General features: G+C 27.9%; 1 protein-coding gene across 4 annotated transcripts; it reads left to right on the top strand.

Annotated features, from left to right (window-relative positions):
- Nucleotides 1-68: 68 nt before the first annotated feature.
- On the top strand, nt 69-23,007 carry LOC107445072 (D-aminoacyl-tRNA deacylase). Of its 4 annotated transcripts, XR_006226100.2 has the most exons (7): nt 3,340-3,541; nt 4,613-4,703; nt 8,221-8,323; nt 16,438-16,570; nt 19,158-19,249; nt 21,094-21,239; nt 22,301-23,007. XR_006226100.2 is itself a non-coding variant. In XM_043050657.2 (6 exons), exons 1-6 carry the CDS (start codon nt 178-180, stop codon nt 22,349-22,351), a joined length of 513 nt encoding a protein of 170 aa, XP_042906591.1. In that variant the 5' UTR covers nt 69-177; the 3' UTR covers nt 22,352-23,007. The 4 variants fall into 4 exon arrangements, 3 of the variants coding, with proteins under 3 accessions (XP_042906591.1, XP_015914880.1, XP_042906590.1); XM_043050657.2 differs by lacking the exons at nt 3,340-3,541; nt 21,094-21,239 and adding an exon at nt 69-220; XM_016059394.3 differs by lacking the exons at nt 3,340-3,541; nt 21,094-21,239 and adding an exon at nt 1,778-1,929.
- Nucleotides 23,008-23,198: the final 191 nt, after the last annotated feature.

Genomic DNA, 23,198 nt, shown 5'->3' on the forward strand with positions numbered 1-23,198 from the left:
CTATCTGTTAAGCCTCAACCCTAAACTTCATTAATAGAAAATAAAGCTATAAGCTAATGCAAGGAGCTCGTCGTACTATTCAACAATCACAGTATATAGCCAACAAATAAGAAGCGTTGAGCTCATCATTGTTTCAAATACAGAGATTAGAATACCTTCTTTTCTTAATTATAAGAAATGCGAGCATTAATTCAGAGGTGTATGAATGCTAGCGTTTCAGGTGAAACAGAAAAACTGCTTCCAATCTATATACATTTGTTATCTGGGAATATTTTGATATCGTGATCTGTCTCCAGGGACCGATCAAGACTAATTCAGGCTCAAGGCCCACAAAATTTAGGGGCCCCTAGCAAACTATTCTGAAACTAAATTTCTGAAGAGTAGTCCTAACTATAAAAGGAATCTATTGAACTGCATGATTCAAGAGAAGCATTCTAAAAAATTTTGAAAGTAGACAATTGAAGATTATTTTTCTAAGATAAAGTTTACGCATCTAAATATTAAAACATAATATAAACAACAAAACAATGTTGTATGAAAATAAAAATAAGTTTGGTGACCACAAACAATTGAAATCAATGATTTTTGCTAAAAGTCTCTGATTAGCTGAATTATTTTAAAGTTTGCAGCCTTCCATCTACAGCTTTACATATTTGTTAAGAATGAGCTTTTAGTTCTTGTTGGCACTAATCATTTATAAGCGAATATGCATTCTCGTTGTATTTGTTTCAGCCGTTGGAGTAAAAATTGCACCCATTAAAATTCAGCTGTACTTTCGAAATTGATTCCTGCAATGTTTACAGGAGTTTGGTTTATCACACTATAAATAATATTTCAAATGAAAAATGCCTTTTTTGAAATAAACTGTTTCTTTCAGTATATAAATATATTTTTTAATGTAATAATGTGGACTTTTTGCTAATTTTTGAGGCCCCCCAGAAAGTATGGGCCTAGGCGGTAATCTGGCCCTGTCTGTCTCACCAACTGCAATCTCGTAAATACTAGTAAAAAAAAATTTAAACTAGACAATTTTTTTTGACGAAAAGAAAAACATGAGGTTTTTTCGGGGGTGGCTGCATGCTATACAATACGAGGTAGTCCCTCTTTGATGTTCTTTTAAGTTTCTCGCTGGCTGCCAGGAATTGGTGATTTTTCAGCCGTAAATCACGATACGAAAGTTTGGCCTTACTGTTTAATTCAGAATGAGAATAAGTATTGAAAATTGTAAAAAAATGGTTATATCAAAAACTTAACAAACCAAGTGTAAAAACCTTAATGCAAAATTTTAATAGCTATCGCGATTGGTCTTGAAAAATAATTGACTTTTTAAAGGTACAAATAATTTTTAAATGAATTAAATTTCAAAAAAATTTAAGCTATAAATCTATTTGGAGCCTTGGTGTGACGGATCACGATAGGGAAATATTCCCTTTTGNCGGTCAGTGTGAGGGTGGGTAACCACTTGGATCAGTCTGAGTAGAGACCAAGGGTGTGCGGTATTGGTCCTCGTTAAACTGTTCTACCGTAAAGTGCTCGACTTCGCGTGCAGGTCGTCGGGCTACCGAAGCGGGGCTGCATCCCCTCTGCAGAGGATCAAAATTGTGAGGTCACGTCTTCGGATCATCCTCAGGGATGCTTCCCAGATCGTCGCCAATAACCCATTGCGCAGCTCTAGAGCGACGTAAATGAATCACAACAACAACTAAAAGCTCCTGCTATCTATTAAGCCTCAACCCTAAACTACATTAATAGAAAATAAAGCTATAAGCTAATGCAAAGAGCTCGTCGTACTCTTCAACAATCGAAGTGTATAGCCAACAAATAAGAAGCGTTTAGCTTGTTTCAAATACTGAAATTAGAATACCTTCTTTTCTTAATTATAAGAAATGCGAGCATTAATTCAGAGATGTATGAATGCTAGCGTTTCAGGTGAAACAGAAAAACTGCTTCCAATCTTCATACATTTGTTATCTGGGAATATTTTCATATCGTGATCTATCTCCAGGGACCGATCAAGACTAATTTAGGCTCAAGGCTCACAAAATTTTGGGGCCCCTAACAAACTATTTTGAAATTAAATTTCTGAAGAGTAGTCCTAATTATAAAAAGAATCTATTGAACTGCATGATTCAAGAGATACATTCTAAAAAATTTTGAAAGTAGACAATTGAAGATTATTTTTCTAAGATAAAGTTTACGCATCTAAATATTAAAGCATAATATAAACAACAAAACAATGTTGTATGAAAATAAAAATAGTTTGGTGACCACAAATAATTGAAATCAATGATTTTTGCTAAAAGTCACTGATTAGCTGAATTATTTTAAAGTTTGCAGCCTATTCCATCTACAGCTTCACATATTTGTTAATAATGAGCTTTTAGTTCTTGTTGACACTAATCATTTATAAGAGACTTTGTGAATATGCATTCTCGTTGCATTTGTTTAAGCCGTTGGAGTAAAAATTGCACCCATTAAAATTCAGATGTACTTTCAAAATTGATTCGTGCAATGTTTACAGGAGTTTGGTTTATCACACTATAAATAATATTTCAAATATAAACTGTTTCTTTCAGTATATATATTTATATTTTTTAATGTATTAATGTGGACTTTTTGCTAATTTTTGAGGCTCCCCAGAAAGTGTGGGCCCGTGCCTATTGGGCCTAGGCGATAATCAGGCCCTGTCTGTCTCGCCAACTACAATCTCCTAGACACTAGTAAAAAAAAATTTAATCTAGACAATTTTTTTTTGAAGGAAAAAAAAACATGAGGTTTTTTCGAGGGTGGCTAACATGCTATACAATATGAGGCAGTCCGTCTTTGTGATGTTTTTTGAAGTTTCTCACTGGCTGCCAAGAATTAGTGATTTTTCAGCCGTAAATCACGATAAGAAAGTTTGGCCTTACTGTTTAATTCAGAATGAGAATAAGTATTGAAACTTTAAAAAAAAGGTTATATCGAAAATTTTACAAACCAAGTGTAAAAACCTTAATGCAAAATTTTTATAGCTATTGCGATTGGTCTTGAAAAATAATTGACTTTTTAAAGGTACAAATAATTTTTAAGTGAATTAAATTTCAAAAAAATTTAAGTCATAAATCTATTTGGAACCTTGGCGTGACGGATCACAATAGGGAAGTATTCCCTTTTGATTTTCAAAACTGCATGTTTCAGGGAAAAAATTCATTTCAGTTGTAAAATGAAAGGTTGTAAGAAGTATTTTTTCATTCAGGTTATACCGAAATTTCAAAATCCTTATTTTCTTTGTGTTTCATTTTTATATTGACTAAGTATTCTTTCGTGTGTTTGATAATTTAATATGATATTACGAGGATGTATTCGATAATATGTGTTACCAGGAAATATTTTAATTTATGGTATAATTATTTCATTTGTTTCCTTGTTAGCAGTATTGGTTAAAACACTTCTTTATGTTATATTTATTTTTTATTTGCATAATTCATGCATATGGTATTAAGTTTTTTGTTAAACAAGGTTCACTACATTTACAAAAGTTACTCTTATGCAAGTGATTCAGGTAAATATAAAATTAAATTTAGTTTGTTAGTTTAAAAAGCTGGAAAAATAATTTATATTATGAATAAGTTTTATGTATTTTTACTGAATCAAGGCAAGAAATGCATGCACATCCCCATCCCTTGCTATGAATATTTTATAAGTCTTATGACAAAGGTATTGAAAAATTCTGTAGCATTGTATTAAAATCCCTGATTTGTGCCAATTGGTAAATTAAAGTGGAAGCACTGACATACATGGCAGCTTTATCAAAGTGGTATTACCATGCAGTCAGTGCAAGAGCTCTTTGTTTGGTTGGCAGTAAATTACTCCAAACAACCTAATAATCTCAAAACGAAGCACTCTTTTCATCATCGGTCTTTCTTTCCAGCAATTACTATTATGTATTTTATGATTTTTAATTGTTTTCTTATTGTGATGATTATTTGCGACATGGAAGGAAATAATTTCTGCTCCCCCTTTCCTCACAAAATGAGAGAATATCGCCTATAATATTAGAATTTAAAATTATCACATGTTCAATTAAAAAAAATTTATATATATATATATTTTAACATAGTGCTTTTGTATTTTAAATTAGAAATGTTTGTTATTATCAAAAGTATCTTGCACAACAATATTAATACTAGAGAGTTTTGCCGCAGATAGCTCCAAAAAAATTTGCCACAGGGTGTATTACAATATATTTTTGTTTCATGTACATATGGATGGATACTGGTGTGGTTAAAATTATAAAGTAGTGACATACTTTATCATAGTTAATTGTACTATTTACATGTCTCTTTATGCATTAAAATTGTATCTAGGTGCTAGGAAATATTAAATTCTGTGGGTTAAAATTATCCTATATCTACTTTTATTATATTTATTTCCTAAAAACAAACAAAATGTTCACTAAAATTTATCTTTAAAAATGGTGTACATTACATTATAATTTGCTTCTTGCTTGAACATGCAATTTACAACCTGTTTCAGCAAGAAATGCAATTATTGTTTTTCATTCAAATTTGTGAATTGCTGACATTTTGATGTTTTATTTATTACTCTTTATTTATTAGATATTTTCCTACAGTTGATGGAGAAACAATCAATAGTATAGGAAGAGGTCTCTGTATTTTTATTGGAATCTCCAGAGATGACACTAGAAAAGATATTGATTTTATGTTAGTGAACTTTTTTTTCTTCTTTCCCTTTACTGTTATAGCATTGTAAATAACACTTTTATAGATTAGTGGAAGTATGTTTTGTGGGTCGTATGTGCTGCATAGCATTTTTAAAAAGTGCTGAATAGTGCTTTGTTGCATGAAGTGTTTTTAAAAAGGACTTAATTTTCCCCTTACAAAAATAATATTTGTTTTCTTTACTATGTCGATTTTCGCTGCGTATTATACAAAACATTGGTTTTCACATTGTTCTATTCAACATTTTCACAATTCATTCAACCACAATGCATTTCTTTGTACTTTCGTATGAAAGAGCCAATCATGTTTGATGAAATACTTGGGAGTCCGTATGTCTGTCTACTGAGCTGGGTTCTGAGAGATTATTGCACTCTCATGTGCAACTCTGCTGCATTTTGAAAGATATTATCAATTTCGGGCATCATTTTCCATCCTCTGATATCGAACCGAAAAAATTTCTTGATCATTTTTTAATCAACAAAAGTGTTTTTTGTCAAAAACTAGTTATTTTATCATGATAATGTAATGTCTTTTGAAATTATTCTGCATTTTGTTAATGTATATAGTGCTTCAAAATATTTTTAGAGTGCTTAAAAAGTACTTTAAAGGTTCCTATTTTTTATTGAGAGATTTGGCTACGCACCCTGTTGCATATTAAAATAGAGAAGTAAGAAGGATTCTTTTAAAAGCATTCCTCTCATAAAATAACTTTTATCCGAAATCACATTTTTCAAAATCATAATCCAAGAGCATGTTTCTGTTATATCTACCTTTTCTTTTATAAAAGTTTGTGTATCATAATTTCAGTTCAGTATTAGTTCATCTTGATTCTGTCTGTCACAATTTTATCTAGGTATCTCTCTAAAAATTTAGGTTTTTAGAATTGACTTAAGTTGCAATTAATCATAGTTCTTTTTTAAATTTTAATCTCTTGTTACCCAGTTTGTGATCAATATTTGGTACAATTTTATCTGTTAAAGAATATTTTTAAATTATTTTTTCTGTTGTGCATAGATGATTGTGCTCTGGAAAAAATCTGGATTTCTGGATATTTCTCTAACCATGATCCAGAAATCCAAGGTCCAGAAATTTCAAAAAATCATTGATCACATTTATGTATAAAAATTTCTGTATATTTTATTTAAAAATATTAGAACTAGAATTTATACTTGGCATCTCTTTCATTTGTAAATATTTTTTTCTGGTGGAATAATAAATGTGATTAGAGATGAAAGTAAAATTTTACATAATTATTTATTTAAATTATGCTGTATGTAATTTATTTAGAATTTTATGTTTTGAATCAATGATTTAAATTTATAAAGACATTAATTGTTTGAAATGGGTCATTAATGATTTTACGCAAGAAATTTTCAGGGTTTTTGAGTTGGACTCACAATTACCCCTGGTTATGTAATAAAACAGTAAAAAATATAATCCGATTTACTCTCCTTAGTTACAGTGAAAAATTATAAGGAACTTCAGAAATTTGAGTCAAATAACAGTTTTATAGCATGCCTAATTAACAGAGGGCGTTGAAATGTAACACAATAATTATGTATAACTTTTGTGACAATCAAAGGATTTGAAAACCTTCCATATTTGTTTGTTTTTATTCTTTACATTCATTATTATTAAATATGGCCTTTTTTTTTATTCATTGCACCATTCTACATTAAACCATTCTGCCGTGCTTAGGGTTGGGTGAGGTGGGCCATTGCCCCTGGACCGCATTCATTCAGGACTGATTAATAGTTACATCACAAGTTTTTCTTAAAATCTTATTTTTACTATTCCTTGGTTATATAATTTATACAAGATATTTTAGTTTATATTTCCAAATATGTCTAATTTCAGTTAATGTTCCTTTATATCAGGACTGTAATTTTTAGAATAACAGTATGGAACTTTTTGTCGACTTCTAACATCATGGAAATAAGAACTGCTTCAGAAAATGTTTAGAAAAATTAAAAAGCATGATTTAAAAATCTTCATTCACGTGAATGTCCTTGTTAATGACATTAGATCCTCACCACTTCTCCACAGCACATGGTAATTCAATTTGCTCTGATTTGCTCGTCTTGACCACTGCTGTAATTTCATCTTTTTACTCTCTTAACTACTGTGATTTTTTTCTAGTTTTGTTTCTTACCTTTATTTTTCGTTGGCAGCGTTGTGTTTCATACTTCAAAGCACTTTTGTTTCATTTCATTCACAACTTTTAAAAAATGCTGACTGTTATTTCCAATTTGTTAATTTTTAAAAAGAATGAAGTTTTTAATCAAGTGACATCTTGAGTGATTCAGTTGTGCCTTAGGCATGCAAGGTCTTAATAGTATGCAGAGACCCTGAATCTGCATGCAGGCACACAAATGTTTCAGTCCCTTATAACACGTCATACTGTTTAAAATGGAACTAAAAAACTTCACATACATAAAATAAAGCATTTTTTAAGATATGCAATAATTTTAACAAATTTAAGTGCATTTTGACTATCAAAAGAAACACGATCCACCTAAAAACTTCATTGAAACGTAAAAAAAGGGATTTCGGTTGCCTTTTTAAGCTTTCCTGGTGATAAAACTATTCCAATTATTGTTCTTTGCATGATAATCAATCACTATTTATGAAAAGAAATGCCTGCATATATTTATTTAAAAAATATATAAATCAATTTTTTTTTAAATTCTTATAATGCAATTTACAAAGAGTAAGATTCTCAAGAGTGCCTGGGATCCCTGGCTGTGCCTATGCATAAAGACAGTAATGACCTTGGAATTTTTTAATTTAATTTTCTGGAATTATTTAATTTCAGTCATGGTTTGCTTTGTAATTCTTAATCCTTATCCCTTAGAAGCAGGTTTGGGGTTTTGGACGTCCTAAACCGGTTTTGAACTGAGCTTTTGGGTTTTACTTTCTTAAAACTGTCCTAAATTAACTAAAAATGTCTTAAAGTGTTCATAACCTTGAACATTGGTAAAAGGTAAAAATTTTATATGTGTAACCATTGTAAACATAATAATTACATATATTAATAAATATATATTATACTTTTTATACAACTTGCTTTAACTTATTAAAGGAAAATAATATAATAGGAAAAAATTTATAACTTTTGAAGCTCCGCAGTTCATTGAACAACAAAAGTGAATCCCTTAAATATGAATAAATATGCTCTTAATACAGATAAATTATGTTTTTGCAGACGGATAAATAAAGCAATGTTAAAGATAATAATAAAGTACTTGTCTTCATTTTGTTTCTACTTCAAAAATTAACATTTTATTTTTCGCTATATTATTTTTAAATATGTGACATAATTTGAGTGAATAAGTTTTGGACAGGATGGTTTAAACTGTGGATTAATCCTTTCTGTCCTAAATCTTGCCAACTCTGCTTAGAAGTTAATCACAACTTTAACAGGTCACCATGTATAAGTATTAATATTATATTATCACAAAAGATTCTTTGTAATAATTGGTGAATCTTTTTTTTTAAGGGTGAGAAAATTATTGAACCTAAGATTATTTGATAATGATGAAAATAAAAGGTGGAGTCTCAGTGTTTTGGATAAAAAGTATGAAGTTCTGCTTATTAGTCAAGTAAGTACTTATTCTTGTCTCACAGTTCTGAGTCTTTTAAATTTCTTATAGCACTTGCAAACAAAATAAAATGTGTTTTTCTAAGCAGTATTTAATTTAAAATTCTAATGTATAAGTCATTAATTCTCACTGTCAGCAGAAATACTCAGTAAATTCATGGGTGCCACTCTGGGGAATGAAATCAGTCTTGAGAAAAATCAATAGACTAATAAATTCTATCATATAAATTAAATTTTCCTAATTAAATTAAATTAGAAATTTATAATTTTTTTGTTAAAAGTTTGAAGAAAATAGTACATTTTAATGAAAAAAAAATTTTTTTTTAATTTTTTTTTTACAATTATTGCAAAATGATCTAGTAATGATGACACACTGCAATGAAAGAATGGTGTCAGGACTTTTATTTATTTTATTTTTGTCAGCCACGCTAAATCTTATTCTTAAATTCCTGACAGATGGTATTGATTATCTGCTTGCGTAACCAAAATTTGTATGATTTCTGAATCTAAATCTGCTCCCCCNCCCAGCTTATTGACATGCTGGCCAAAGTTACATCAAGATTATTACAAAGAAAGAAAGAAATTATAATGCTAGTACAAAATATAAGTAATAAAGTGAAAAATAGAGCCATGAATAATTTCAGGAAAAAGTTAGTTGTTCAGTTATAGGTGTAAAAAGATATACAAGGTTAGCTGTTATTTTTGCTTTGTTTTCTACAAAATAAACATAAAATAAAGAAGAAAAATTTTTTAGAAAAATAACCAAGTAATTGATTTAATTGTAGAGGATTAAATCAAGGAAAGATAAATTTTGGTGACAGTGAGCTATAAATTTCTAAAAGTCCGGTAAACAACACTAGACACTATTATTTGGTTAAAAAATAATAAGTTCAGTCTTAAAAATTTTTTAGAGTGGCTCTCATGACTAAATTTAATTATGTATGAATAAACAACCAATATATACAATATGCATTCACATTTTATTAATAAATTATTCTATGTTCCCTTTATAGTTTGATGTTTCTTTTGTAATTAACAAAATTTTTATCAAAATAATATTAGCAAGCAAAAATAGGATTCATAAATATTAAATAAAATACATTTTTGGTACTGGTTAAAATATAAATTTAGTCTCAAGTGTCATGTCCACTTCATTAAACTAAAAATTTAAAATAGCAGAAAGTCTCTCTTTATTTCTTATAAGAAGTGAAGTATTTAAATGTAACAGAAACAATTCAATTTCTAACTGATTTCACAGTTTGAACTGAACTAATCAAAAATCAGAAAATATTCTTTTGATTCCAGTTGCCATAAGAGAAGCAGTGAATAATTGAGTAATTAGATTAAATGTTTTGACTTTCAACTAATATTCTAAATTCTATTTATTTATTTATTTATTCTTTTTACCAAATTCTGGGTTTACTATTCTAAACTTTATCTTTAAATACAGATTTTTTTAAAGGGTAGGGTCAGGTGGAATGAAGTGGGTATATGTTTAAAAAAATATCTATTTTCTCCTTTTAAGTTGAAATAATTTATTTAATATTTTTAGAGACATTTACTGGAATTGTGGCAAGCATTTTTATTTCACTTTTAGAAACTGATAAAAAGAAATTTAATGTTTTTTAAACCATCTGTTTATGATAAACTTATAAAATTTTAGTTTAAACTGTTGATGAACTTTCATTAAAAGCTGTCAGAAACTATTAATTTTAGTTCAAACTGGTAGAGAAACGTGTAAAGAACAGATCTACTTAGAAATTAAAGAATAAATTTCAAAATTCTATTAAATAGAATTTTGAAATTTATTCTTTAATTCATAATAAATAATTTATTATGAATTGTTTTGTGAGGTGGGCTTAAGTGGGTATATGGTTAGGCATAGCTAAGCGTTGTATGAATAGAAATATTTTTTTTACTTCTGTATTAGCTCTTGTAAGTATCTAATGCTCTATATTTTATAATGAAATAGCTAAAAAATAATTTACTTGTTTGGTTATTACCCGTACATAGTAATTTTGAAGCTGAAAACAAAATTTCTTTTCAATTTTATTTTTTAAAGGGAAGAATGATAGAGGGAATATCAATACAACAGAAATATTACAATTAAACAAATCACCAAACTAGCATAATGGTTAGACTTAATGAGCAGATTTAAAGATACAGATCAGAGCCGTTTTTTAGGATTGACCCAGGGCCCCGAATTCCAAAAGGGCTCTGGAGTTTATCACATTTAGTTTTTTTTTCTTCATCCTAACTGATTTGTTAAAAAAAAAAAAAATTAATTAGTCAGAAAGATTGAGATGAAATATTAAAGGAAATAATTGGTTCAGCCATATGTCTCATCAATAACGACATGTTACTAATGATGGTATAATATGTTCTTGTAGAAGGGGACTTCTAAAGATAACCTGAAATTTGATTTTTAATGGGGTGGTTCGTTTTACTCATTTACTGCACCAGCTATACAATTCCGGGAAAGGGCATTTTTGTCTGCCATTCAACAACAGTAGAACAATGCTTTATGTTTCTTCTTATTTTTGAAAAATTAAAATTTTTATTTGACATAAAATTTGAATTATGTGTTTAAAATAATGCTTGTTTTTCTTTAATGTATTGATCTTACCTGATTTGTGAGAGGCATTGATTCTTATAAATCTAATACAAATAAAAGTTTTAAAAGCAAACTTAGTAAATGGATATTTTTCTTTTAAATAAAAACAATAGAAAATTATTATTTGTACAATTAAAATAATTATTATGAATAAGTAACAATCTAAAATGTTTAAATTTAATGAATAAAATATATTAATAATAATTCTATATATATATTGAAAAAATTCATTAGTGAAATTTAAAAAAATTAACTGCTGTTAATAAATATATTATTATTAAATAAAAATTCTTTTATGACGACATTTTTTGCTTAGAAAATATATTAATATTATTGTTAAAGGAATTTTTCCTTAGTGTAAATTTAAAGAAAAATCATGAAGGAATTATGAGACTGAAACACTAGAAAATTTAAACAAATACTTCTATGTAAATAGATGGTATAACAGGAGAATGAAAAAGTAGTTTGTATCAGAAAATTATGTAGTAATTTTGTATTGTAAATAATAAAACTTCTATCCCTACCTATCCTTTATAAAAAATTTAATCTTCAGCCTTGATTGAAATTATGGACATAAAAGTCACTTTTTACATTTTAATAGTTTGCTTTTACATATCTAATGTTTCTATGTTCTTAGTAGATGATTAAAAAAAATTTTTGACTGCAAGTTAAAGGAATATCAGTAGTTTAAAAATAAGAGAAGTGTTTAATCAAGGAAAGAAATTTGGAAGAATTATTTCTATAAACTTTTCAGAGAAAGCAACTCAGTAGTGTTTTAACCCTTTCAGCATCAATGACCTCACTTAATATCATTTGTATTTTCTCTTTATTTTAGTCCAGAAAGTTTTTCATGTATTTATGTTATTTTAGTGAGTGGATTATGTTAGAGAGGATGAACAGTTTTGGGATTTCTTTATTTTTTTAAATTCTAATCATCTAGCTTTAAAATCTTTAAAATCATCTAGCTTCTCTTTCTCTCTCTCTCTCTCTCTCTCTCTATTTTTAACGGAAAACATAATATCATGTTCTGTAGTACAATTAGTTTTTAAGTTTTCGTTTGTAATTTGAAAAAAGTACTTCAAAGAAGTACTTGAACAGTGCTTGGAAGACAAAAAGTATGAGGGCATTGAGCTATTATTCCCTTATGTTTTCTTCTTTTTTTTTACTTTTTTTAAAATTTAAAACAGATTGAATAATTTGTCAATCATGATTATTGAATGTGGTGCCTGGCAGGATATTAATTTAACTGATGTAGCAGAAGACTTCGTCTCTCAAAAAGCCTGAAAAGTACTGTTACCTTAAACTTTTAATACAAATAATGTATTAACTCTTTTATAGTAATGTATTTGTTTTTCAACGTTAAAATAAAATTATTCAAAATTCAAATTAAATTAAACTTTAAAATTAAACTTTTTTTAATTACTTTTTTACACTTTTAATTACCACTGTAGATATTAATTTTTACACTCTCGTTTACTTTTTCAAATAAGCCAAAACCTATTACATTTTTTATGCATTTTGATGAAATTGTGCAGAGTTCAGCAAAATATATTTTATAAGAAGTAAAACCCAATTTGGAAAGCCATGAACATTATATCTAATAATAAGGAAAAAATTTATTTAATAGCATTTTTTTTTTCTAAAGCAATATTTCCATATGTGTTTCAGGGAAATATATACTAATTTTAGAACTATACCCACTTAACCTCACTCTGGGGATAAAGTGGGTATATCAAAACATTTTTTTAATGCATTAATGTAAGAAAACAATCTAACAAAATAGATAATTTATGCGTCATATTTAATCTTCTATATGAATCCAATGTATATAAAATGCGTCAAAATTTTCAATAAAATAAATTTAATGGTTAGGTTTCAGAGCCTTCTTTTTAAAAAAGCTTGACTTTATAACCCATTTACTCCATCTGAGTAGATGAGAGCAGGTACTGTCTTTGATAAGTATCTTGAACATACTCAATACATTTTTTTATCTGTATTTATTTATAAATTTTTTTTAATAATATGTAATATATATCCATTGAAGTATTTTAACACACCCTGAAGGATTTACAATCTATAAGAATTATACAATAAGTATCATGTGTATGCATATTACACATAATTTAAATAAGATAAGTAAGTTTAGATAAGTAACATATTACAATTTAACCTTGTATTTACATTGCATTTTTAATCTTTTATTTTTTCATGTATTTAATTCATTTGTTCATAATTTTGTTTGCAAAAATCAGTTTACTGAAATATATTTTACGTTATACAATTTCTGAAAAAGTTACTATGTTATAAAACGTTAATATGAATTGAAAATAACAATTTGGTTTGATAATCGCAAAGAAAATGGATCAGCGATAATAAAATGTGATAACCTACTTAGTGGGTATGAAATTTTGTTATGTCTTATTAAATTGCATCAGTAAGTGATGATTTTACCGAAGAGTTCAAAGAGTCAAAACTCAACACTGGCCTAAGACGCTAGTTTACGATCCTTTTGCTAGCCAAAGCACAAAGAAGTATAATAATTAAAATTTGTTCATACTTCCGAGCGATATTCCAACTTAAGATATTTTGCATTGTTTTAGATCCACTTTTGTTAATGACACTTTTTTTTCAACAATGAGGTTTATAAAGATTTTACCATTCGCATTTTTAACTGATAGCAATTTAGAAAACTAGTTAAGGTGTGCAATGTCTAACTTAAAAATATATTTACAGAAATCAGTTGAAAGAAATAATAAAAAAAATCTCATTAATTAAAAAGTCATCTTATTTAAATCCCAGTATAACAAAGAAATCTGATTTATTTTATTTTTTTAAAAAAGCATGTTTTGCGTGGTATTGTTTCTCGTCATCAAAGCGGTGCGTTCAACTATTTGGGTGGGCCAGACCTGCTCTATTCCATATTAAAAAAAGTTCTTCAATGACCTTACTTTATTGGGGCCGGGATAGCCTGGTTGTAAAGACACTGGGCCCATGTCCAAGAGTTCGTGGGTTCGGTCCCAGGCCGACCCAAGACTCCCTGTGTAGTAAATGGTGACTGATGCACGTTAAATCTGTCGAGTCACAAAGTCCTTCCTCTAAGTTCCCATAACAAATCATACCTCTGGGTAATTAATCCAGGAGTTTCCTTGTCTTCTGGATTGGTTCAAGATTACAAGGTTACGGAGTGGAACATCAGTAGTCGTAAACCCAAAAATTGGATCGGCTGTTCAATGACAGATATAAGATAAAAAATTACCTTACTTTAGTGTTATTTTCTCAATTTGTTAAAATTGTCCTTTATCACTGATTGATTTATATTGCAATACCTCTTAATATAATATTTATTTTTGTTACTTAACCATTTGAGTGCTGAAGAGTTTTCTTATATATATGCTAATAGTGCGGAATGAAATGCGTAGTAATTTTTTTGGGAGAACAATTGAAATGGTTATAATGAACATCAACTTCCGGAGCACTTGGTACAAAACAACTTTCAGACACTTTCAGTACAAAATAAACGACGCACTCAAACGGTTAATTGTATGTATTGCTTGAAATACTCAGAAGGAGTAAAAAAAATTTATCAGATGCATTTTGTATTTAAATTACATTTTTAAATAGATAAAATGTCATAACTTTCCCTTATCGTCAACACAAAAATCCTGAACCATTTAAGTACTTTATTATATTAGTTATGAAAATGTTATACATTATGATGAATGCATATTCTGATATGACTGTCTATTTAAATATGTATTATCAATATTCTATTTATATAGTTTGTTCTAGACATCATTTTGCATTCCCCCCCCCCCCCGCAGTGCAAAAAGTGCAAATAAGGCACTATAGATGGCTCTTAAATAAAATATAACTTCAATGAACACTCTTCTCTATACATAACTGCCAACTGTACTGGATTTTACCAGTTTCTCCTGGTCTACTGGTTTTATTTAAAATTCTCCTGGTTTTTGTACATTTTAGGAAATTCCCTAAAATTTAGTAATTTCTCTTAAAAAATCCCTATTGAACTAGAATTTCTGCACAGATTATTGTTTGAATAATTAAATAAGTAGGTATTACTAATACATAATGAAGTGAACCTCATTTATGGAAATCAGTTCAAAACTTTTTTTTTTGTTCAGTTTATTTTTTATTCGCAGCTCTCTTTTTAAATCAATTAAAGAAATTTTTTTACAATGTTTGATGAATTAAATGCCTATTAATATTCGAAATTATGAGTAAACATTTGAAGTATGCTTAATGTCTATTATGACTGGAAAATACTGCAGTTTTACTATAAAAAAAATCTTAAATTCCCTAAGTGTAAGATACTTAGTATGTGTTGCAACAATTATCATAAAATTTATATTATTTAGTAAAATCTAATGGATTTTTTCCTATCCATGTTGGCAGCTATGTCTATAAAACAGTGAAGTTTTATTGCATAACCACTTCTTTTGCGATCAATAAGCAATTTCACTTTTAAAATATCTCTGTGTGTGTGATTACTGTCACCGTAATTTTCTTCCATTTTATTGCAAGAAGTGAAAAAATTTTGATTTGAATATTTTTGTAATTACTGTCCCTGTACACAAAGCACATTTTAAAATAACAAACAAGAGTTTTAATTTAATATGAATTTACAATTTGTGGTATTAAAGTAGTATAAAAATATAAGTGATAAAAAGTTGTTTTTTTGCAATGGAAAAGTAAATATTTTTATGAAAGCTTTTAATATTTCTTCAAAATTCTAGATATAATCTATTTCTTTAAAAAAATTAGTTTAAATTTAAACGTTATTTAAAATGTTTTTCTCTAATTACTTCTTATTTTTTGAAACAAAATTTTTTTTAAAAAGATATTTATATTTTCTTTATGCGCTTTTAAAGTAAGGCGATAGTAGTTATAGTTTTCCAGGTCAATACAATTTATAACTGCCAGTAGATTTTTAAAGTTTTTTTAATTGCTGGTTATTGATTTGTATACTTAAATGTATGGTCCTAAAGTAAAAATTAGCAACATCAAGTTAATTATGAGATGAAATTTCCGTAATTGTCTTAAAATGTTTTCAAAAATATCACTTTAAAAATGGTTTTTGAATTTGACATACATATTCATCAAGTTATAGACTAATTTTTATTTAATAATAACTTTAAAAAAAATTTTTTTTTTAATTATTGAAATTAGTATTAAACTTATTGCAATGCAAAATTGAAGGAGGCTATTTAAAGAAAGCAGATTTTTCATATCTGGCATTCTGTTGGATGACCGTACAAGAACACTCTCGAAAACTGCAAGGCAGAACCTCTTCGTTGTGATCTCACATCCTTCATTATATTTTTTTTTCATTCACAATCACCCGAGAAAATTAACATTGAGACTCCCCCTTAAACATTTTGTTAAGAAATGAAATATTGCTTATATTTCTTTAAGGTCTCTGTAAAATAAGCATAGTTTTACACATATATTTTCTCATACTTAAATTATTTTTATTTTAACAGTTTACACTTCATGCAACTTTGAAAGGTAACAAACCTGATTTTCATTTGTCCATGGATCCTGAGAACTCTCAGAAATTTTATTCTGATTTTGTGGCTGCAATGAAGCATGCTTACGATGACCAACACGTCAAAGGTAAGCACCAAATCCATATTACTTTTGAGAAATTTAAAAAAAAATTTTTTTTTTCATTTCTTGGTAATTAATTAAATGCTCAGTTGGGTGTGCAAGGATAAAAAATCTATCCTTCATGAAAATTTTTATGTGTAGGACAAAATATGTTTTGAGTTCTGATTGACATGGACAGGCCTCTTACATTACTTAATTCTTCGCATTAGCAAGAGGACGTAAAGATCACAGCTTCCCTTAAAAAGCAACCAAATGTTTCCAATTTATGAAAGATTTGTTATGAGGAAACAAGGTGAAGAGTTTCATACACATTTCTAATAGTGAATCTATAAAACGTCAGAAAATTTCATAAATGGCTATAAAAATATTAATAAACAACTCTCCAAAGTTTAAATATCATGGGATTTTCCAGTATATTACTGGATTTTGCCAGTTTCTTCTGGTCTACTGGTTCAATAAAAATTCTCCTGGTTTTTGTTCATTTTAGAATCTTCCCTAAAATTCAGTAAGTTTCCTTAAAAAATCCATTTTGAAATAGAATTCTTCTGCAGATTATTGCTTGCTTGAATGTTTAAATAAGCACCACTGACACATAATAAAGCGAGCTTCAATTATAAAATTCATTGATAAATTAAATGCCTATTACTATTCAAAATTATGAATATACATAATACCTAACTCTTCAAGATCATTTAATGTCATCACAACTGGAAAATCAATCATAACTGGAAAATATTGCAGTTTTTCTATTTTGATGGCTATAAAAATCCTTAAAATTTCCTATGTGTAAAATATTTAGTATATTTTGCAACAATTATCATGAAATTTATATTTAATAAAATCTACTGGAATTTTTCCTATTCATGTTGGTAGCTATGCTATTAGGCAGCCTAGTGGTGGTGAATGCTTTTACAGGTTTGCCACTCCACAGGGAAAACCTGGAAAATACAGGAAATTTAAAAAATCATCTAAAATAACAGGGAAAATGCAGGAGATTTAGAATTTTTTCTTATGTAAAACAAGGAATTTTTGTCTTTTAAGAAATGCAGACCTCTCAAAGCGTAATCTATGGGATATATAAACATGATAGATCAGTGAATTATTAATTTATTATGCAAGGTGCGTAGCGTTTTTAAAAAGTGCTTATTTTCGATTTTTATTTTTTAAAAGCCCTTAAAGGTGCTTTTTTCATTGCATATTTTTTAAAAGTGCTTGATTTTTGATTATGTCGATTTTCGCCATGTACTTTTTTAAAGCATGCTTTTCACATTGTTCTAATCAAAATTTTCATGATTCAGTCAACCACAATCTATTTCGGTTTACTGTCTGTCATTAGCATATGAAAGCTAAAGATAGCATTTTGCAAAAGATTCTCTATTTCAGACTTCATTTTCCACCCTCTATATATTATACCAAAAGCTCTCTCGATGATTTTATAATGGCTTATATAATCAAGAAAAGAGTTCTTTGTCAGAAACTAATTATTTTATCTTGATCATGTAAAGTCTTTGAAAATTATTTTGTATTTTGTTAATGTGTATTGTATTTAAAAGGTGCTTATTTTTTGTCGAAATATTTGGCTTTGTACTGTTTTAACATTATTTTAATTATTTAATTTATTTTAGCATTATTTTAATTATTTAACTTAATGTAGCATTATTTTAGTTATTTAATTTATTATAGTATTATTTCAATTATTTAATTTATTATAGCATTATTTCAATTATTTAATTTATTATAGCATTATTTCTTTTATGTTGAGCTGTTCCCTATTTCACTTTTCCAGCAACTAAAACTAACCTCGTTATCCTAATACAGCTCACAAGAGCGCAGTAAATATGTGTTTCCTCTTAATGTATTCATAGCTGCCAACTCTACTGGATTTTGCCAGTTTCTCCAAGTCTACTGGTTTAATTAAAATTCTCTTTGTTTCTGTACTTTTTAGAAAATTTTCTAAAGTTGACCAAGTTTCCTAAAAAATTCCCTTTTGAAATAGAATTTTTGTACAGATTATTGCTTGTTTAATTTTTTAAATAAGTATTACTAATACATAATGAAGTTTTTTAACTATCTTTGATGAATTAAATGCTGGTTAATATTCCAAATTATGAGTAAACATAATACTTAACATTTCAAGTATATTTAATGTCAATTGATAACTGGAAAAAATTGTAGTTTTTCTATTTTGATGACTATAAAAATCCTTAAAATTCTCTATGTGTAAACCATGATAATTGTTTACTGGATTTTTTCCTATCCGTGTTGGCAGCTATATGTATTGCGTATAATATGTGCAAGAGGGAAAAAAGGGAATTTTTTTATACTCTGTTTATGAAACTGATGTAATTTTTTACATGTTTGGCTGTTAGTCATTGACTATTGGAAATCGTAGACTATATCTGACATGAGAAGAAATGAATCTCATAAACTAATTGATAAAAAAGAAAAAGTTTTTATCCCGTGTGTTATTTTTGGATCTCTTTAAATCAGATCTCTCTATAATTAAGTTAGACATGACATATCAGTTTGAAATTCAAATGTAGACATTGAATAGCCCCATAACATTCATTAACTATCTCTTAATTCATTTTAGATGGTAAATTTGGTGCCTATATGCAAGTAAACATTCAGAATGATGGCCCTGTAACAATGAGTATAGAGTCCAATGAAAATAAAAAGATAAATGTAAGTTTTCTTATTTTACTTATAACCTATGTTTTTTTTAAAAAAATTCTTAATGTATTTTGTTTTTATTCCTTTCACAAAAAAAAATATTTTTCACATTCTCAGCAGGGTTGGGGTTTTAGACGTCCTAAAATGATTTAGGACTGAACATGTCGGTTTTACTGTCCTACGTTGACTAAAACTGTTTTAAAGTGTCCTAAGCCTTGAACATTAGTAAAAGGTAAAATTTCTATATGTCTAACCATTGTACACATAATAATTACATATATTTAAAAATATTTCAGACTTTTCATACAATTTGCTTTAACTTATTAAAGGAAAATAGTATAATAGGAAAAGATCTATAACGTTTGAAGCTCTACAATTCGTTGAACAACAAAAATGATTGCATTATCCCTTAAATATAAATAAATATGCTTTTAATACTGATAAATAATGTTTTTGCATAAGGATAAATAATGCAATATTGAAAATAATAATAAATTTTGTTAATAAAATAAAAACATGTCTTTGTTTTGTTTCTTGTTCAAAAATTATCCTTTTATTTTTCACAATATTTTTTTTAAAATTGTGACATAATTTGAATAAAAGGATTTTGTTCAGTTTAAGACAAAGGGGTTTTTGACAGGATTAACCCTGTAAATTAAGTAAATAAAGTATTATGTAACCCTGTATAATTAAGTTAAAACCCTTGTTTAAACCTTGGATTAATCCATTCTGTTCTAAACCTTGCCAACTCTGGTTCTCAGTTTTATTTTATTTTTTTATTTTATTTTATTAATTTTATTCTGTACCAATTAAACTTCAGAATGAAAGTCTCAAGGGAGTTTTTTTAATCTGTTAGCTTTCACAAAACTCCCTAAACCTCAATAATTTTTATAATTTTTATTTATTATTAAATTTTATATATTTTATTATTATTATTTTATTTATTATTGATATTTATTATTAGGTATTTCCAGAAAAAATGTTCTTCTTATGCAATATATGAATATGTTTTTTTAATATGTTGCAATTAAAATGAATATTACTTATCTGTATAAATATTACTTATAAATACAAAGTAGGCCTTGACCCTCTATGGGGTGTCGCGCCGCTGAGTTTAGTTTTACTGTGCTAGTAGTATGTAGGGGACATGTTTTACTTCAGCCTGTCGTGATCTGGAACAACATGGGTATTTCCCATAGGGAGGAAAGTGAAGTGATAAAGTTTAATTTGCGTAGCAACGGGAGGGATTTTCAGAAGGTCTGAGTATCGATCGGTTTACTGTTGGGGTCCGGAACAGTCGTCGTTTTCGTCGACAGTTGTTTGTTATCTAAATTGTTCATTCGTTTGTTTCATCTAACTGAACGCCAATGATTTCCGGTTCTAATAACCCGGTTTGTCTCGCCAGAAATATCAAATATCAAAAAGTGTTCTGTTAGAGCAGATGTGGAGCAAGAAAATTATAGTAGGGTCGGGGTACAAAAATAAAATGCGCAAAGCGAACTCGTCAGAACACTAAAGCGAAGCATCATAAAACTGTGCAAGGATATATTTTCCTAAAAAAAAGTTAAATAATCAATTATCATATCCATGTGTGTTTACATCGTACATATCTTTAATAATGCGCCTATCTACTATAAACATCTGCTCATTTGAATCCTTGCAAACAAATAATAACAAAGTGTGAAGGAAATGAACACACAAGCGATTTTGAAATAAGTTATATAAATATTACCGCAAAGATTTTGCTTCATTTTCATGATGAATCGAAGAATCATCAATGAAAGTTTATTTATTTTTCCCTCTTTTAAAATAATATACATATCTATGTTAAATATTTATTACATTTATTTCAACAGATCCTACATTTAACATGAGGTTTTTTTATTTAATCTACAATATTATGGCAGAAGGTCTGTGGATTGGAATAACTTGACAGACGACGAAAAATACATACTCAAATATGGTTCCTTTCTGCCTGATATACCCTCATTGCAATAGAAAGGTAGGGTTTTTTTTTGTATAATTGAATGCTTCGTGCAAAACAAAACATTCACGCAATCCGATCAGATGAGACGAAAACAAACAACTCTCGACGAAAACGACGACTGTTCCAAACCCTGACAGAAAACTGATCGATACTCAGACCCTCTGAAAGTCCCTCCCGTTGCCACTCAAATTAAACTTTATCACTTCACTTCTCTCCCAATGGGAAAATCCCATGTTAAACTGCATGCAACTGTTCCAGATTGTGACATGCTGAAGTTGAACATGACCTTTACATACTACTAACACTGTCAGGTCATACTGCAATATTAAATTGGAATTTTTAAAAAATGTCTGGAAATTTTGTTCATGTATTTGAGTAGCAACCCCGTAAATTGCATTTTTTCAAATTAAGATGTGTGGAGCTAAACTTTTCCTTATATTCACTGGTAAATACTTTTTGGATGCTTAAGAAACAATTAAAACTGATACTTTTCTTGTAATACAAAATGAAAATTCAAATCATTTTTTGAATAAAGTTGATAAGTTGGAAAATCAATGTAAGAAACAAATAAGATTGCCGATTTTTGTTTGTTATCAATCTCCTCTAAATTGTTCAGTCAGTTATTAGTTATTTACTCTTCAAGAATTTTTTATTTCAATTTGAAAAAAAGTAAATACATTTTTCGAACTTCGCCTCAACTATAATATTTTTTCTTCCTTTACAACGTTGTTTTATTTTATAAAATAATTTGTTGTATTGTGAATATATTGTGTGTATAGAAGTTATTAAATATAAAGAAAGTATATAAAATAATATATAAGAAAACGCAAATAGAAAATGTCATGGATTTTCATCAAAAAAATTTCTTAACTAATAACTACTCTTAATGTGAACTAATTTACCCTTTAAGTGGATGTTAACAAGGTTTGACTTTATTTTATATCTGTCATCATACAATAAACATCTTTATGCAATTTTCTGTACTGGTAACTCTGTATATTTCCCTGTCTTATGAAATATACATTGTGGTAAATATTTTTCTGAACTCTTTCTTAGAATTTAATTTTTGATTACAGAAGGAAACTGAACAAGAAAATAAGAAATCACTAGAAAATGCAGTGAGGTAAAAAGAAATGTCATCATCGATAATTTCACTATTTATAAATAAAAGATATTTCATTTAAAAATTACATTTTAGTAGTATATCTTCAAATAAAAACTGCAAGCAATATGTGTAACACATAAGTTTTATTCATTGTTTATTCCTCTTTAAGACAAAAGCAACTATTCTTAAAGTTGTGTCCAAAAACTGTATATGGAAATATTTGTTTAAAAATTGAAGATTAAATAAAAATTGTTTCTAAAATTGAAGATTAAATAAATACATCACCTTATATTTAATTTTTGGAATTCTCAAGTTTTTACAAATTATTTCAAGTTGGAAAATCGGTTCTGAAGAAAAATTTTGTCTGCCATGTTCAAAATTTGTTTTTCTTTAGGAACAGCTTTTAAAAACTTACACAGTTCTACTCCTTAATCTTCAATTGTTTGGGACTAATTTATGTATGAAAGTTTCTATGCTAATATTGAAAGAAAAAGTATAATAATTCCAATAAATAACATGTGGGAAAACTGGTTTTGCATGCATTAAAAACAAAGTAGTGTTTTACACCCAGAATTGAGTTTACGGTCAACTAGAGCATAATCATTTAATTTCAATATAATATTTTATGCATATTTATGTATTAACTGGAGTAGTTGATTAAACTATTAAGAGATTGTAGTTTCAATTTTATTTTCTTTGAACATCAAAAGTTGTTATAATTATTGATGCTTTCCTCTTCTCTTAAAATAACTGAAACAATTAGTGTAACGATGACATGGTTCATTAGCGTTTTTATGAAGTGCAAATTGTAAGCATTTTAAAAGATTGTTTTCTTCCCAGAAAACCCTTGAATTTAATTGAATAAAAAT

The sequence above is a fragment of the Parasteatoda tepidariorum genome, chromosome 9, assembly GCF_043381705.1.
Source record: "Parasteatoda tepidariorum isolate YZ-2023 chromosome 9, CAS_Ptep_4.0, whole genome shotgun sequence".
Lineage (NCBI taxonomy): Eukaryota > Metazoa > Arthropoda > Arachnida > Araneae > Theridiidae > Parasteatoda > Parasteatoda tepidariorum.